The 17,403-nt window shown below is 49.7% G+C and overlaps 1 protein-coding gene across 1 annotated transcript in view; it reads right to left on the reverse strand.

The window, feature by feature from the left end:
• Window positions 1-16,988: 16,988 nt before the first annotated feature.
• Window positions 16,989-17,403, reverse strand: part of LOC106815272 (neuronal acetylcholine receptor subunit alpha-7-like) — a gene marked incomplete at its 5' end in the record, with an annotated part of 48,803 nt that continues 48,388 nt past the window's right edge. The window contains one exon of the mRNA XM_014819717.1: window positions 16,989-17,116. Within this exon, the coding sequence (XP_014675203.1) occupies window positions 16,989-17,116 (128 nt within the window). The remainder of the gene's footprint in view (window positions 17,117-17,403) is intronic.

The raw sequence follows: 17,403 nt of genomic DNA on the forward strand, positions 1-17,403 counted from the left end.
TCATAACAGGCGTGCGCGAAATGCTCTCTTGTTCGACGCGAATCTGGAAATCGTCGGCAATCTGCTGCATGGCGACGAGCGCCGGATATCCGGCGATCGTGCGTCCCTCGTAGTCTGCTAACGCGTTAACGTCGCTTAGCAACGGATGCGGCATGTACCCGGCCTTGCAGCAGCGCGACAAGTAGCCGAACACCTCCGCGCATGCGTGACGCACGCTCGTCGCCGACCACGACTTCCGGTAGCCGTTTCGTCTGCGCGCACGCAGATGCGCCCACAGAAACGCCGTCTTGACGACGTGCGACGGCATGAAGAGATCTGGTCGGCGGACGACGACCACGTTCGTTCGCGTCGTCGTTCCGTCGTCGGCGGCGTTGATCGACATCATTTCGAGCACGTGACCGACGCCGTCGGCTCGCCAGGGGACGCTGCCGTACAGGCGCGGGTTGGACATCGCCTTGGCGACGAGCAGCGGTCGCTTTTCAGATTCCGTCATCTTTCGCTCGACGTCGCGCTCGACCGCCGCCAGCGCCACCGTCCAGTACTGCTCAGCGTTGGCGAGCCGACCATGACGCGACGGCTTAGCGATCACGTGATAGCGTCGCGCGTCGGCCGGGTAGTGCGACGAAGCACCAGGGGGCGCTCCCTGCACGACGACGGCCGGCGCGACGTCGAGCGTGATCTGAAGCTTCTTGTAGAATCGCCCCCGCCAGAGGACGCGCGCGCTGATGCAGGATTTCCCCCACCGCACGGCGCTACCGGCGCCCGTGAAATCGAGGTAGACGTGCGGGTCGGAGAATCCCATCGACGATGACGACGTCGACGACAATGACGATGACGACGCCGACGACAAAAACGACGACGGCGACAAGGAAGCAAGACATCTGCAGAACGCCGCCGTGAATTTCTCCTTCAGCGCAGTGCCGACGTAGTTAGCGCCGTCGTCCCCGACGACGAGCGCATCCTGCCAGACGGCGCGCTCGTTTTCCGCAACCTTCAGCCGCACGAGACCCGGATGTCCGGTCGCGCAGACGCTTACCTGCGCCGACAGCACGATCAGCTCGAAGAAAAAGTCGTAGTTTGTAGGCAGGCCAACGCTTGTGTTCGTCGCCCCGCTGCCGACCATTACCGGCCGACAGTAGAAGCGCCTCGAGTCTCGCGAGATCGCGCGTGCGATGCTGTTCGCCAGTCGCTCGACCGTGTAGTAGACCAGCAGGTTGTCCGGCGTCGGAAAGAGTCTGCCGACGCCGTAGACTCCCATCACGCACGCGACGTCGTCGTCGTCGCGGCCGCTCGTCGTTCGTCGCCGTTCGCAGTCGGCTATCGTCAGCGCGTAGTCTCCCGTGAGCTGCGACGCTGCGCATGCGTACTGCCGCGGCGTGGCGCCGTACACGTCGGTCGTCGTCGCGTCGTCGTCGTTGTCGTCGTCGTCATCGTCGCTCGGCATTGCATCGTCGTCGTCGTCCGGCGTTGCGTCGTCGTCGTCGCACGGCGTTAGCGTCGGCGTTTCGGCGACGACGTGCGCCGGCGTCACGCCCTGCTTGTCGCCAGCTCTCAGCGACGCTCCGGCGCCGACGAGCGCCTGCAGCGACGCGACGTCGGCGACGAGCGCGGCGACGTGCGCCGGCGTTACGCCGTCGACATTGCGAGCGTTTACGTCGACGTCGACGACCGACGTCAGCAGACGCACGATCGCCGCCTGGCGGTAGTAGGCGGCGTAATGCAACAGCGTGTTGCCGCGGTCGTCGACGGCGCCGGTGACGTCATCGCCGCGAGCGACCGCTTCGCGTACGGCGTCGGCGTCGCCGAAGAAGATAGCGCGCTGCCGACGGTCGGCTAGCTGGTGTCGGACGATGAGCAATAGCTCGGCTATCTCGTTGTACGCAGCCGCGCCGGTGGCGGCCTCTGCCGTGCAGAGATCGTAGGCGGTCGCGCCGACGACGTTCGTTAGATAGACGTCGGCGTCGGCTTTTAGTAGAACGGAAACGACGACAAAGTGTCCCGCAGCGCTGGCGACGTGCAGCGGCGTGTCGCCGCGAGCCGACGACCGCGCGCCGGCGTCGGCGCCGCCCGAGCACAGCACCTCTGCCGCCTGCGCGTTTCCCGTCGCGCTTACCAGGTGGAGCGGCGTCTCGCCGGCGACATTGGCGCGGTTGACGTCCGCGCCGGCCGCTAGAAGGCGCAGCGTCGCAGCGACGGTTTCGTGTCGGGTCGCATTGTGCAGCGGAGTGTTTCCTTCGAAGTCCGCGAGATTCGGATCGGCGCCACCGTCGCACAGTAGTCGGGCGCACGCGGCCGAGTGCTCGTGCTGCGTGGCGACGAACAGCGGCGTGCGCTCCAGTTTTGTCCGTCGGTTTACGTCGGCTCCGGCGTCCAGCAGCAACCGCAGGACGTCGGCAGTTAGACGTCGGCAAGCGTCGTGCACGGGTGTCTCGCCATAGATGTCCGCCGCGTCCGCGTCGGCGCCGTGACGTAACAGCAGCTGCGACCAATCAGAGTGAAGACTTGGAAAGTCAAGTTACTCGCCTATAGGCGTGAGGAGAACATACGCACCTGTGCACGAACCCACAGGCACGCGTACGCACGCACACGCAGGCACGCGTACGCACGCACACGCTGGCACGCGTACGCACGCACACGCAGGCACGCGTACGCACTCACGCATGCATACGCACGCATACGCACGCGCGCACAGACACCTATGTAAAACTGCTGACTCTCTCGTTTCTGTTTGCTCGCTTGCGCACACGCACACGCACACAGAGACAGACGTTAACATACGTGTATATATATATATATACGTATCGATACATCATGATCTCACGGCTCGCACGCGCGTGTAGATGGAATATCAGAGCTAGATGCAAACACGCAAAATTTGCATAGCTATAGCGAGCAGTAGGCCTACCTACATGCGTTAACAGGTGAAAGCGCGTCTCAGTGGGCAAATAACCGATCCATATATAAAGGTTTATACATGTGTATGTATATAGGTATTATAAGCTCTTTATATATCAATATATATATATATATATAAACGATGTACAATGTTTATATATTGAGCAGTGGCCAAACACAATCACGCAACTTAAAACTGCTGGCATGCTGCTAGTATTAGGAAAATCACTCGTTTCTCTTTGCTTGCGTGTCGCAGGCTGTCGTTTCTTGTATATATATATCTATGTATATATTATATATATATATATATCAAGAGCTAATAATGCCTAATTAATACCTAAATAATATTATTAGCTCTTGATATATATGTATATATACATATATATATATAGAACTGTATGTACAAGGTGCATTATACTGTCCTGATACTGTGCTTTAGAGTAAATATCACTGAATTTTGGAATGTTATTTTTTTACGGATTCTATTCGGCTATTGCGCCATCACGCTCTTTACACTTCCTTACGATACTTGATACTAGATTTAGCTTGCACTAAAAGTTTGTAAACAGAGCAGCTCGTGGCTGCTATTGCGTATTGTGCATTGCGATAATTAAATAATATTATTTCGTTTGCTGCCACAATGTAGATATTGCCACCGCCTTTAATGCGATATAGAAAAGAAAGGTGAATAGCAAGGCCGTTCTACGATTTAGGAAATATTATCGGCTTTAATCGATTAATATATTGTGACAAGCAACATATAATGTATATATGTATAATGGATAATGTATAATACATGTTTATTGATATAATTATTATATAAGGGTATGTCTATAATATATATATATACTATATATATATATATATATATATATATATATATATTGCAATATGCCATATTAATACCAATTAATCATGCTGATCGTTTTCATGCTTAACAAATTAACGTTAACAGATGAAGAGCAACAGAAAATTTTCCCCACACAGGTCGTTCCCAGACGAGTTACTTATCGTTTTCCCGACGACAAGGAATCATTACCGCCCCAACGTACGACCAGTAGTTCCCCTCTCCGCCCGCCCTCACTCTCTGACGGGCACCACCCATTCTTTGATCTCCACCGCCCTACGCTTTGACCTCAACCGCCCCACCCACCATTTGATCTCCGCCGCCCCACCCTTTTAGCTCCACCCTCCCACCCTTTGACCTCCACCGCCCCACCCTTTGATCTCCGCCCCACCCGTGCGTACCTCTACGGCAGGCGTGAGTCCCTTGCGCACGGCGACGTGTAGCGGTGCGTCGGCCGTGTCGCCGCTACGCACGTCGGCCGAGCCGACGACCGTCTTCAGCAGCATGCGCACCTCGGCTCCGTCGTCGTCGCGTACGGCGCGATGCATCGCCGGCTGGCCGAACGCGTCCGCATCTGTCTCCATGGCAACGACATCGTCGCCGTCGCCGTCGCCGTCGCCGTCGTCATCGCGGGGATGATGCCGGTACCGACCCCGCAGCTTCGTGGCGATGCTGGCGAGGCGATGCCACATGGTACGCACGCGCGTGCGCGCGCGCGCGCGCGTGTGTGTGTGTGTGTGTGTGTGTGTGTGTGTGTGTGCGTGGGTGTGTGTGTGTATGCGTCTGTACGTGCCCGTGCGCGCGTGGGTGGAGAGCTGCGCCTACACACGGCAGGTCGGTCGATGACGAGTAAATATGTAACGAGTGAACGGTGGCAGTGAGTGGTGGTTGTAAATTTTAGCGAAACCCTATGTGCGTGTGATTTCTGCAATGTTGACATTAGAAACATGAGGCTACGCGCGTTACGTGTACGTCTGTGTGTACGCTGTCCACAGGCAATAGTAAACATCTCACGAGGCCAAGAATTGCTCGTCCGTCTATATATATATATATACATATATGTATATATTAGAGAGAGAGAGAGAGTGTCTTTNAGAGAGAGAGAGAGAGAGAGAGAAGAAGACGAGAGAGAGAGAGAGTGAGAGAGGAGGAAGGAGGGGGCGTGGTTTCAGTACGTATATTTACGTTTTTTCTCTGTGGCACATTGTTTCACGTCACACTATGTACGTGAAACTCTTACGTCACCGTAGCTGTTTCACACTTTGTTTACGTCACACTACGTACGTCACACTTTTACATCACGGTAGCTGTGTCACAATTTCCTTATGCTATTTACGTCCCACCTACATCGTAGTAGCCGTGTCGCAGATCGTACGTCACACACTTACAGTCTGACGTCATCGTAGCCGTGTCCCAGATCGTACGTCACACTCTTACGTTATCATAGCCGTGTCGTAAATCGTACGTTGCATTAATCTTACGTCATCGTAGCCGCGTCGCAGATCGTACGTCACACTCTTACGTCATCGTAGCCGTGTCGCAGATCGTACGTCACACTCTTACGTCATCGTAGCCGTGTCGCAGATCGTACGTCACACTCCTACGTCATCGTAGCCATGTCGCAGATCGTACGTCACACTCTTACGTTATCATAGCCGTGTCGTAAATCGTACGTTGCATTAATCTTACGTCATCGTAGCCGCGTCGCAGATTCGTACGTCCAGCTCCTCGTCATCGAGTAGCCGTGTGCAGATAGACGCCACTCTTCGGTCATGCGTAGACGTGGTCGCAGAATCGTACGTCAACTCCGTACGTCGATGTAGCCTGTGTGCAGATGGTACGTCACACTCCACGTCATCGAGCGCGTGTCGCATGATTAGTAGGTCACACTCTTACAGTCACTCGTAAGCCGGTGACTCGTAAATTCGTATCGTCAGAAGTCTTACGTACATCGTAGCCTGTGTGCAGATCGTACGTCACACCTACTCATCGTAGCGTTACGAGATCGTAGTACACTCTTACGTCACGGTAGCACACTTTCCTTACGTCACACGTTTGCAGTCCTACTACGTTGCAGCATTACTACCCTGGCTACGATAGCGCATGTAGCTACAGCCGAACGCGTCGCAATCGTACCTTTCTATACGCACCTGCTTCAGCGTAGAGTGAGCTAGTGGAAGTTCGCACACCAGCAGTGCTCTCCTGCCTCCATGGAGAGATGAAAAAATGCACTCTGCGCTGCTCGCTGGAATCTGTCGAATCGACGGGGACGGTTTTGTTTCACATTCCGGCAAAATTAAAATAGACGGACGAAATCGAAGACACGTTACAGCAGCCGCACCGTGTCAACGCTGACGCGCCACGCACGCAGCGAGAAGCACGCACACACGCGCGAGCACGACGGCACGAACGCGCACCGGACACGCACACGGCGCACAACGACGCACACACGGCACACCGTCACACCCCCACCAACGGACACACCACACACACACACACACATCAACAGACGCAAACACAGACAACACACACACACCACACACACACACCCCTCGGGGGCACACAGAGAGAAGATGGAGAGAGACACACACACTCACGCACGCACGCGGCAGGCGGTCGTACTCCGCAGGTAACAACAGCGATGTCGTCTGCTGATATAGCAACGGACCGTTTGCAGGTAGAACTCAGGTGTAACAAACAGTATATGTCATCTGCGGTGCTTCGCATTCACAGGTAGGCTGCAGTGGCTGCTGCGGCGATGACTCACACTCACGGACTGCAGCAGAAACATGTGAACAGCATCACCGTCCTCTCTTCACACCGAAGAGCGTGCTAGGGTAGAGCGGCGTATATATATTATATATACTATATATATATATTATATATTTTTAAAATACGTTCACGGCGGCGATATCTACTCTAGATTCTAGCGACGCACTGGACTCAGTGAAACACAAATATGTTGCACAGCGCTGTTTAAGTCGCGTTCCTCGTCTCACTCCCCTACGCGTTATCGTCTTCTTTCTCTCTCTTCTCTCTCTTCGCTCTCTCTCTCCTTCTGCGCTCTTTCTTTCTGCTTGCTCTCTCTCTCGCTCTCTCGCGTCTCTCTCTCTCTCTCTCTATCTGCGCCTATTTCTTTTCGCTCTCTCCTTTCTCGTTCTTCACATCTCTCTCTCTCTCTCTCGGCTCTTTCTTATGCTCTCGTCCTCACTTCGTGTCTTCTCTCTTGCTTCTCTTCTCTTCACAATCGGTCCTTCGTTCTCTTTCACGCAGGTCGCCACAGCATCTATCTCTCTCCCACTCTCTCTCACACACTCTTTTTCAGCTCACTCGATCTGTGTCGCTCCCTCTTTCTCTCCCTCCCTCCCTCCCTCTCTCTGGCCATGCATGCTCTCTCTGAGTGTAATGCCGCACTAATGCACAGACACTCGTAAAGAGCAAAGTTCAGAATCACCACTGCTCTGTGGGAGAAGGAGAAGTGGGAGGGGCAGCGCGGACTATACGTGGCTATAACACGGCAGGTACATACGCTGTGTTATAGCGATAAGGTAAGCAATCCCAACATCAGCCATCGCGCCGGATTAAGGTTCGTGTTGAGATACTATATACGTTGTGTGCCATCTAGATTTATGGGATGTTTTTATTTAGCTAAGCACGGTTGTCAGTGGAATGTGATATCTTAGTGTTATATATCGTAACAACGTGTGTTTACAGCGTTATTGTATCGCACCGTATTCACTCGTGATCATAATGACAAGGCTAATATGAGCTAATTATACGTGTTAACTTAATAATATCCAGAGAGCATACATGATACAAGATTGTCGTGGGCCAAGCTTTGCTGTTGATCCTGAGCGCTGCGCGCCGATGAGACGCGCAGTTCCGCGGATATGCGCAGCGCTAACGCGCGGGATGTTCAAGTGATGAAGCGCCTGTCCGCCGTGGAGACGTGCGCCAAAATCGAGGCCCCGGGCACGTCTCCACAGCGTGTCAGGCGATGTCACTGTAGTTTCAGGAGATAAAATGAAGACTTTGTTCTAAATAGAAACATCGGCGGCTAAAATAAGAGGCAATATAACAGCGTTGAAATTCTCGGCTAGTCATTCAAAGGGCTTGTTGGGGTCCATTAATGCAGCAGCTTCCAATTGGAAATGGCCTCATTGAAATTGGCAAGTGAACTTGTGTTTATTCGGAAACTCCAAAAAATGGTCTCCCTCTACATGCACCGCTCCCTGATCATCCGCATTCAGCGCGTAAACAATAACAGAGCTGAAATTGTGTTTGACGTTTTGTGGCTCCTTGAGCACGTCGCATTGACACGTACCAATGACGGTTGAAAAGCACAGACACTTGGAAACGTCTAAATAAAAATAATATTCATCCACGAATTTTCAGCAAATGATTGACGCGCTGTGTGCAAAATAGTTGAACGTAATGTGAAATATAGCGGTTAGTAGCTGTACTGTGACATATCCGTGACTAAACTGACACCACTAAATTGGTAAAATGTCATGCCGCAATGTGTCAATAATTCCCGAAATGCTGAGAAATTACGAGGTTATCATCGAGAAACATCCCGAACACCGTCGTCACAAAGTATAACTGTAACAAACACGCGGGTTGCGAGTCGCCGTACCATCGATAATACATTTCGAGCCCGCTAACGGCCAAGCAATAAGCGCGCAGGCCAAACGTCACCCCAAGCCTACTTTATTGGCTAAGAACAATCGAGTGCGCGGTTAGGGATTATTCGAATTATTTAATTTTAAGAGAAAACTTCAATGTTCAATGAATGACGCACATTGTTGACTCTTCCGAATAGCGGGTAAAAATGCCAATGTTTTCCCACTTCGATGGCGAAATGCATCGGCGGGCATTTCAGTAATTACGAAAGTAAACGGCTGGCGATAATTACAGTAGGCTAACTAGTAAACGGTCGACGGTCGTTTGACGCCCGCAATTAGTGCCCACCAACGCAAGAAGGCGGGGCTTATTCTGATTAGGAGATGCGGAAAATTACTATACGCAGAAGGACGTAGCGCAGTGCCTAAACAGCGTGTTTATTTTCGTATTTGTGGCAAACTCCTATGTATCGTAGGCAAAACGTTCTAACATTTAGTCAGAATGTAGTTCTTGAGATCGGCGTTTTGGTGTCCATGAGTCTCCAACTATTAAAATATCCAGACGTTGTGCGGCGTAGGCTGTGATTGGAAGACACAAAGTGTCATCTTGTCGGCGGGCCACGGCCATCATGAATCGCATCACGTCATATGAGTGACATAATAAGAGTCGGTATGGTACATCGTAATATGTACATCTTATATAAGCATCCTCTATTATGTACTCTTGAAATAAATATTGGAGCTAGTTAAGGTATTATTGGTTTTTGTAATGTGTGATCGGTGTATTAAATTATGAGTCACAGATAATGACGATGGCTTCGTGTACGCGTATACTAATCTGTGACATAACTTGATGTATAAGATTATTTTGCATGAAATGAAAATATACGATAGACCTGTGACAAACTTGCCTTCGCCGACAAGACGATCCCGGACCATGCAGTGTATTGGCCGCGGGATTAATTTCCTGACAGGAACGACCACTCGGCTTAACGAGTCTACACGCACTAATAAGCACGCGAAACGAAAGTTACGGATGTTCATCGGGTTATGCCGGGACTTTGTTTACTAACCCATCGGCCATAGGGAGTGCGCGCGAGATAAAACCACCGCCGCCGTTAATCATACGATACTTTGTGCTGAAGGTGAAGGCTGCAGTAAGAGGCCAGTTGCTTAGCTAATTGGCTACACCTCTATATGATCAGCTAGGCAGGCGTGCAAGCCCCAGCAGCTAGATAATCAGTGGGAGGGAGAGAGCTTTTTCGCTAACGGCTCCACCAAGCTGCGTGTTTCTCGTCTTGCGTTTGTGTGTCCTGGAGTCCAGGACGGATGGCAGCAAGCGGCGTGAATTCTCGTCTTGGCGTGTGTGTTCTTGCGTAGACCAATGACTGACTCCGCTACACCCCTACAAGGAGTCTAGCAAGCGGACAAGCCACCATCACCCGCAGCTAGAGAGCAGTGGAAGGTTGCGAGCTTCTTGATGTATATATATACACGTAATTGGTAGACGGGCAGTTTTCTAGCGGCCACATTCCTTATAGTTCTGGCCAATTTTTCTCCAGCAGGTCGCGCTAGAGACGTACAACTACGTGTCGCATATGTTTCCTTCAACCAAAGTATTGGTCCGTGACGTACACTGAACGTCATCGACACGAAACTGGACTACTCCTCGAAGTTGAATGCATACAGCTGTTTTGACGGTGCTGGTGTTTGCGTGCTAACGCCCTACTCCCTAACCCTAACCTCAGAGCTAACCCCTAACCCGTAATTAATTAATTAACCCTAATATAATAATTTAATATAGAAAAAAAATGTATAAAAAATTGGCAAATAAATGAAAAATAATAACAAATATTAAAGAATAAATAAAGCAGATACGGGCATATCAATCAACGACCTTCAGAAAACACCCGCGGCGTAACGAGCTCAGCTATTAGTGTTAATGGAATAATGTATTATGATGTGTCATCTACATGGGATGTGCGTGCGTGATTGGTACTATGGTGGTAGACTACCCCCGAGCACTGACGTCACAATTGACGTCAAATGACGGTCCACGACCATTACTGTTGTATGGAAACATGTGCCCATCACAATGGCCCCGTTCTGAACGTTGCAGCCTCCATTGGAGAGCGCGTTCTCATCTCTCTGCGTCTCTCTCTCTCTTCTTCTCTCTCACTCTCCCTCCTCCCTCCTCCTCACCTCCACACACACACACACACACACACACACACACACACACACACACACACACTCAGACACTCTTGCTGCCTCGCTCCCTTTGTTGCTAACCTTCTATCTCTCCCATATCTCGCCTCTCTCTCGCTCTCTCTTTCTCTCACTCTTTCCGGCTCTCTCTTTCTCTCACTCTCTCCGGCTTTATCTCTATCTATCTATCTCTCTATCGCTCTATCTCTGTATCTATTCTCTCTCTCCCTCTCTCACTCTGTCCGGCTCTCTCTCTCTATCTATCTATCTCTCTATCGCTCTATCTCTGTATCTATTCTCTCTCTATATATATACATCTCTCTCTATCTCTATATCTATTCTCTCTCTATCGTTCAACGTAAAGTTACTACCCGACTAACGTCTCTCTCCACGATTACAAATTACGGCTCGAGTTGTCGACTTATCGTGCATATATGCCGCACCATAGCAGATGAACACAGAGTTAAATAGCACATTTACTGCTAGCACATACTAGCACATACTAGCACTAGGGTCATATCGAGAGAGAATATCTGCAAAACGTTACCTCATAAAATCATTTTATTTTAACCAGCAAATACAAAAGAAATATAAACATGTTCACATATTGTCGTGTAATGATTGTTAGTTCATTTAATCTGCGCAGGCTATGTATAGTAGCGGCGCAGTATATGTAGTCGCTTTAACATCACCGCTACCTGCAATATTACTTACACAGCTTATGAAATAAATTCAAGTATACGACGTATTATATATAATGATGTATATATGATATACGTTACATGTAATAGTTATATATATATTATAATATGTTTATATATTATATGTTTTTACAGAAGCCGTATGTAATTATAATATATTAATTTAGAAATATAGGTAAATATATATACGAGGATAATTAATAATACGAATTAAACATGGCCTACACGGACATGCGCAGTACTCACTTACGTAGTACACGAGACACTCCCACCCCGCGCATGCGCACGGCGCACAACCGTCGTAAGTAAATAACGCCGCAAAAATCTTTCTCTCATAGTTCATCAACGTTATAATTGGCATCTTGTTACGTAGAGATCACCATCGCCATTGCGCACAGCGTGGTCCTATTATGATTATAGCAGCCTACACGGAAACGACGAGCAGAGTATATATATATATATATATATATATATATATATATATCTTATATGGTTATATATATATATGTATATATATTATTATATAAATGATATACAATATTAATAGCGTCAATAGATACGCCAAGCGAGATCCGTGTCACTGCACACCGGTCAACCCCCCCCAGATGAACAAATTAAGATGCGTGGAGAAAGAGCGCCTAATATAGAGACACGGCTTCACACAGTTCTTCGCTAGCACGGACATCATGCGCAGGTGAACAGCTTGCCGCAGTGAAAGGGGCGTTGCGCAACGAGAGAAAGCAAATTTTCCATTATCGTTTATGAGTACGAGTGAAACTAAAACACGGATACAGATATAACACGTAGTGCAGATAGGCTTTGTACAGTTATGTTCGTCGCTGCTGAATGGTACATGAAAGGAAGTTAATTATTGCCGGTAAATTCTTATGGAAGAGTAATTAAGCGGACAAGAGATGAAGGGGAGGAGAAAGCGAAAGCAGATGCGGAAAGAGAGGAGGGGAAAGACCGGAAGAGGGGGATGGCGGGATGGGGTGGAGGAGAACAGGGAGATGGTTAGACGAAGAGGTACGAGATTGGGAGAGGGGAGAGGCGATCGGAGGGGGCGGGAGATAGGGAGGAAGATCAGGGAGAAAAGAGCAGGGCGGGTAGGAAGTGAGATGGCTAGTGTAGTTTCGTACCCTATTATGGGCAATATCTATGTTGTCGATACAATTTATACAAAAAAGCAACAATTTAATTAGGCAGAGATAATTGGGTTAACTCATCGCGCGAAGCGCCACTGTGCCAGTCGATTTTCTCCACGTCACCTTAGCGTAACTCATCTGTATCATACAGCTCAGTCCCGGAAGCTTGCGCGTTAAAAGTATATAGTTTATAATTATATTATTTAATCGTATCTACCGAAAAAGCAATATACAAAACGGGAACATTTGGTTGGTAAATATCTCTCTTCTGCTCTCTCTTGCTTCTCTTCTCTCTCTCGAAATTGCCACGCGTTCTGGGCGAGCGCCGTCATTCTAGCGGGAAATTCAACACTTAACAAATAGCGATGCCTAAGAAAAACGAACGTGAACTGTGAATCCATATACAATAGTCTGAATAGAGCAACAGTTCGATTATCTACGTATGTATCTCATATACACATTATGTCCGCACAACCTTTCAAGACTAAACCGTAAAATCCCGCGTGTAACATGTGTCATGTCTTCCATGCCCTCCGTCTCGGCCATATTGCAGAACCGCAATCAAATCGATATTAAACAACAAGACATCAGTATCGATATCGAACATCGATAGTACATCGAACGTCGGTATGATATTGAACGGTCCGCATCCTCCGATTATCAGAAAGTCGTATCGATAATAAAAAACCTTTGTATCTGATATCGACGTCGGTTATCGATATGACTTGTCTTACGATTTCGTACAATATATCTATACACGAAGCAAAGCGCGTGATACTTATATGACACCTACAACGGAGCGATATTTGTTTCAATCGAAACTAATGAACTATTTTTCTGTCACAAGTAAACAAGACTCGACGTTGCAGGCCATAGAGAGACGGAGCGGCAGCCTCTGTCGACCATCACAACGAAACAAGGACGTGATTTTCAGCACTATTACTCCATCTCTCATCCCGCCTTCCGCCTCCCGCTCCCTCCGCCCCTGAGCAAACCCAAACGATTCCTTTCATCACGGGGTCGTATCCCTAGGTAATGGTATAACACGTTACAGTAGCGAACTAGTGTCGGCGAAAGGCTGCAGTGCGCATGCGCGTGTTCGGATAGCGCGAGTGAGTACTGTAAGTCTCTCACGCCAGCGCCACGTTGTGGCCGGAATCGGCCATACGCTTATCCTTATTTCACCACGAGTACGTAGTCGCGTCGCTTCCTCCCATGACAGTCATAGGATCCGCACGGGCTGTGAGAACGTATCGGAATGTCTTACTGCTTACGATTGTCCCAGACGTTCCGTCCACGATGATGGCCGCAGTTTTAAGCCCCACAATATTCAGCGCCAGGGACTTCGACGACGCTCGGCGCAGCCACGCACTACGACAATGTACATTATATGAATGTTCACTTTAATCAAAGCGGCTGATCCAGCGCATGAGCGCTGCCAGTGGCGAGCCAAAATGGCGAACCATCGTCACGAGACTCGATCCAAAAAATGTCTTCCATGATTCTGTCCGTTCTCTTTCGTATCTCGTTCCGACACGAGAGAGTAAAACTAGGTGGCACTGCGCGGCGCCCCCACGATAAAACACTAGTCGGCGCCTGATGCCGCGCCACCTGGTACGGGGTGGCGAGTCCACGTCATTATTGTATTATTTTATTTCTGGGGCACGTGTTGACACCACACGCAGGAAGACTACGACAGCAAGTAAGTCCTTGCACACAAGCAGGAATGCGCACGCGAAACCGCCCTCTGCGTCTCCAACGCACGCCCCTAGAAGGCAACATCCTCGCTCTTCACTACGTCCGTCGTGCGCTCACAATCTATGTCTACGCCGTACGGTAAATCATTAGACGGGCGTACAGAACTTACATGCGCACGCCACGTCCTTCAGCGCACGCACTGCACGCGAGCACCGCAGCACGGGGGCCCACGCCGCGCACGCCTCGCTACACACACGTGCGTACGCTGGTTTGGCCCTCATTGGAAGAGGCTAGGCACGGCACTGTACGTGCACCAAACGCAGCAGCATTCGCAGCATAGTTCACCTCAGCTGAATCCAGTTCGGCGCGTGCGAGAGCGCACGGCTATAGCAGCAGCGTACACGGCCCGTGTAGATCGTGGAAAGCCACAGACAAATACGATCGACAACTCATCGCCTGCCAACCTTGGCTCAGTCGTTCGACAGCACCGATTCGAATCGTCCTGTGTCGCATGTAGTCGGTGATTGTAGCGCATCTCGCAGAATATACGGTAACTCGGCCTCGTCCTCCTCGCTCTCAGGCCGCCTACCTCTGCTCTCGCCCTCCGTACGCCCCGTGTCAGATTGTTGTCTGGCATCTGTATGCCGCCGCTCCTGGACGTCGGCGCGGGCTTCGCGCGCCGCTGTTTTGCTGAGCGACGACGACCGATCGAGTTGTTGTCGCCCTTGAAGTCGTCGTTCGATGTCCATGCATTGCGAGCAGACTTCGCGTAGGTCATCCCTCTTTCAGCTCTGAGCTCCGCGTACTCTGTGCGTTGATTCCAACTCACGCTTGCTCTGGCGTTGCCGCGGTCGATGCGCTCGCGACAATGCGCAGTGCAGGCGTAGCGAAGCCTTCGTAGCAGAGATCTGTCGCATCTGCGGAGACGAGCGAGAGAGATGGGGAGTGTGATTTGGTGAGTGGGTGAGTAGTTGGTGGCATTGGGTTGGAGATGGGCTTATAGATACTATAGTATATACTATAGAGAGAGAGAGAGAGAGAGAGAGAGAGAGAGAGAAAGAGAGCGGAAGAGAGAGAGAGAGAGAGAGAGAAGAGAGAGAGAGATGGGGGAGTGTGAGTTGGTGAGTGGGTGAGTAGGGTGCATTGGGTTGGTAGATGTAACAGTATCAAAAAAAGACTATACTATATATTATTATTAAGAGAGAGAGAGAGAGTAGAGAGAGAGAGAGAGAGATAAGAAGAGAGAGAGAAGAAGAGATTGAGAGAGAGAGGAGAGAGAGAGAGAGAGATAGTAATTGAATAAGAAAAGATCAAGATTAAATATAGTAAGACATCTTCACATTAAAAACAGAATTGATTTCCTTGCGATGTTCAGAGTTTCGGCGCGGCAATTGGTGGATGTGAGAATCTTACTGGGCAGGATGGGCGGGGGATTTAACGAATGCGCGCGTCTGTAAACTGTGCTGACGAGTGCAGACTTTCTCGCAAAACACGATTTGGTACGTTTAGCGTGGACAAACGAAATCTCTATGTCAGCGCGGATTGAAACGTACGCTGAATTTGTAGATTTACCGGATAAACCGCTACTCGCGTAAGATGGTGTACCGATCTATGTATACGAATAAATCTTTACGGAAAGTTATATGCGCGTACAAGCCATTCTCGTCGCGAGTGTGCCACGAGCGTGAGCGATTCGCAGCGAGAACACACACGGCGCGCGAGAGAGAAGTGAAAAGGAGGGATATAAGAAAGGGTAAAGAAGAGAGGAGAGAAAGAAGATGAAGCAGCGCGCGCCGCCAAGAGAGAGAGAGCAGAGAAAGAGATGATGAGAGAGAAAAAAGATTATAAAAGGAGAGAGCAGGAAAGATTTGCAGGGAACTTTAGGCGAGCCTATGTGTAATAGAAGTCACACGCCATCACGGGCTGCCAAAAAATCGAGTCTTCGAAAAAAACAATCGTCGTGAAAAAACCGATAGCCGCTTATTTCTACGAATCACATCGACGAAAATCCACATTAAATATACGCACGCTACATTCTAAAATATAAAATATGGGATATTGGATCAGTTGGCCCATCGTCGGTCGTCGCCGTCATCGCTCGTCCATCGTCGTTGTCGCCTGCCATTGTCGCCGTCTGTCGTTGATCGCTGTCATTTGTCGCTGCATTGTCGTCGTCGTACGTTGTTTTGTCCGCAATCATCGTCGTTTGACCTGTCGTCGTTGTCGCAATCTCATCGTCGTTGTTCACCGTCGTCGTTGTCGCAATCATCCGTCGTTGTTCACCGTCGCGTTGTCGCCCATGCATCGTCGTTGTGACCGCGTCGTCGGTGTCGCCATCATCGTCGTTGTGACCGTCGTCGTTGTCGCCGTCATCATCACGCGCACGTTTGCGGTTGACGACTGCGTACATGGATGTCGCCATCAGAATTTGCCGACTTACGAGTTAATTGTTACGAGCAAGATATCCTGTCGTACACCTTTTATAACGAAGACGACGAGACCGCGACAGAATATTGCATTCGTCAGGGAGCGGCTACAGTGGGGCGGTTTTGCGAAAAGGAGCGCACGCGAGACTTCCTCTGTCTAGATCGAGACAAACAGGGGTTGATAAAAAAAAAGCTCTCTCTCGCTCTCTCGCTTCCTCTTTCTCTTCCCCTTCTTTCTCAATAAAAAGAGAGAGAGAGAGCGAGAGAAAGAGAGAGAGAGAGAGAGCGAGAGAGAGAAAGCGATAGAGAGCGAGCGCGCGAGAGGCAAAGCCCATTGAGGGAATAGTCGGTGCCTCCGCTCCCCCTCTCCCTCTCCATGTCACCCTCTCTCTCTCTCTCACGCGCGCGCTATGTACCCACTCCCCTCCTCTCCTCCCGCAACCTATCTATTTCCTCATACTCACGAGGGGCGACATTCGATACATCTCGGCCCTGCGATGATGGAAGTTGAGCACCAGCACCGAGCAGCACACCGACATGGCGCACATGAACATCGTGCAGGCGAAGTACGTCCCTGGCGACAAACAAAATGACGTCACGCGTGACGCTGCACGCTCAACGATGACGTAACGACGATGAGCGACGCAGCAGCCAATCGCCGTGTTAGTATCATCGTTCATTAAAACGTCAAAATAGAATAAAACATGGTATCAAGAGCGTATAAAGAAGAATCACCTTCTTTATACGCTCTTGATACGATATAATAGATATATATATATATATAATTATATATACTATAAATATATATATATATATATATATATAAATATTATATATAATATAATATATATTATAATTCTT

This window comes from Priapulus caudatus, unplaced genomic scaffold, assembly GCF_000485595.1.
Source record: "Priapulus caudatus unplaced genomic scaffold, Priapulus_caudatus-5.0.1 Scaffold1077, whole genome shotgun sequence".
NCBI classification, from domain to species: domain Eukaryota; kingdom Metazoa; phylum Priapulida; class Priapulimorpha; order Priapulimorphida; family Priapulidae; genus Priapulus; species Priapulus caudatus.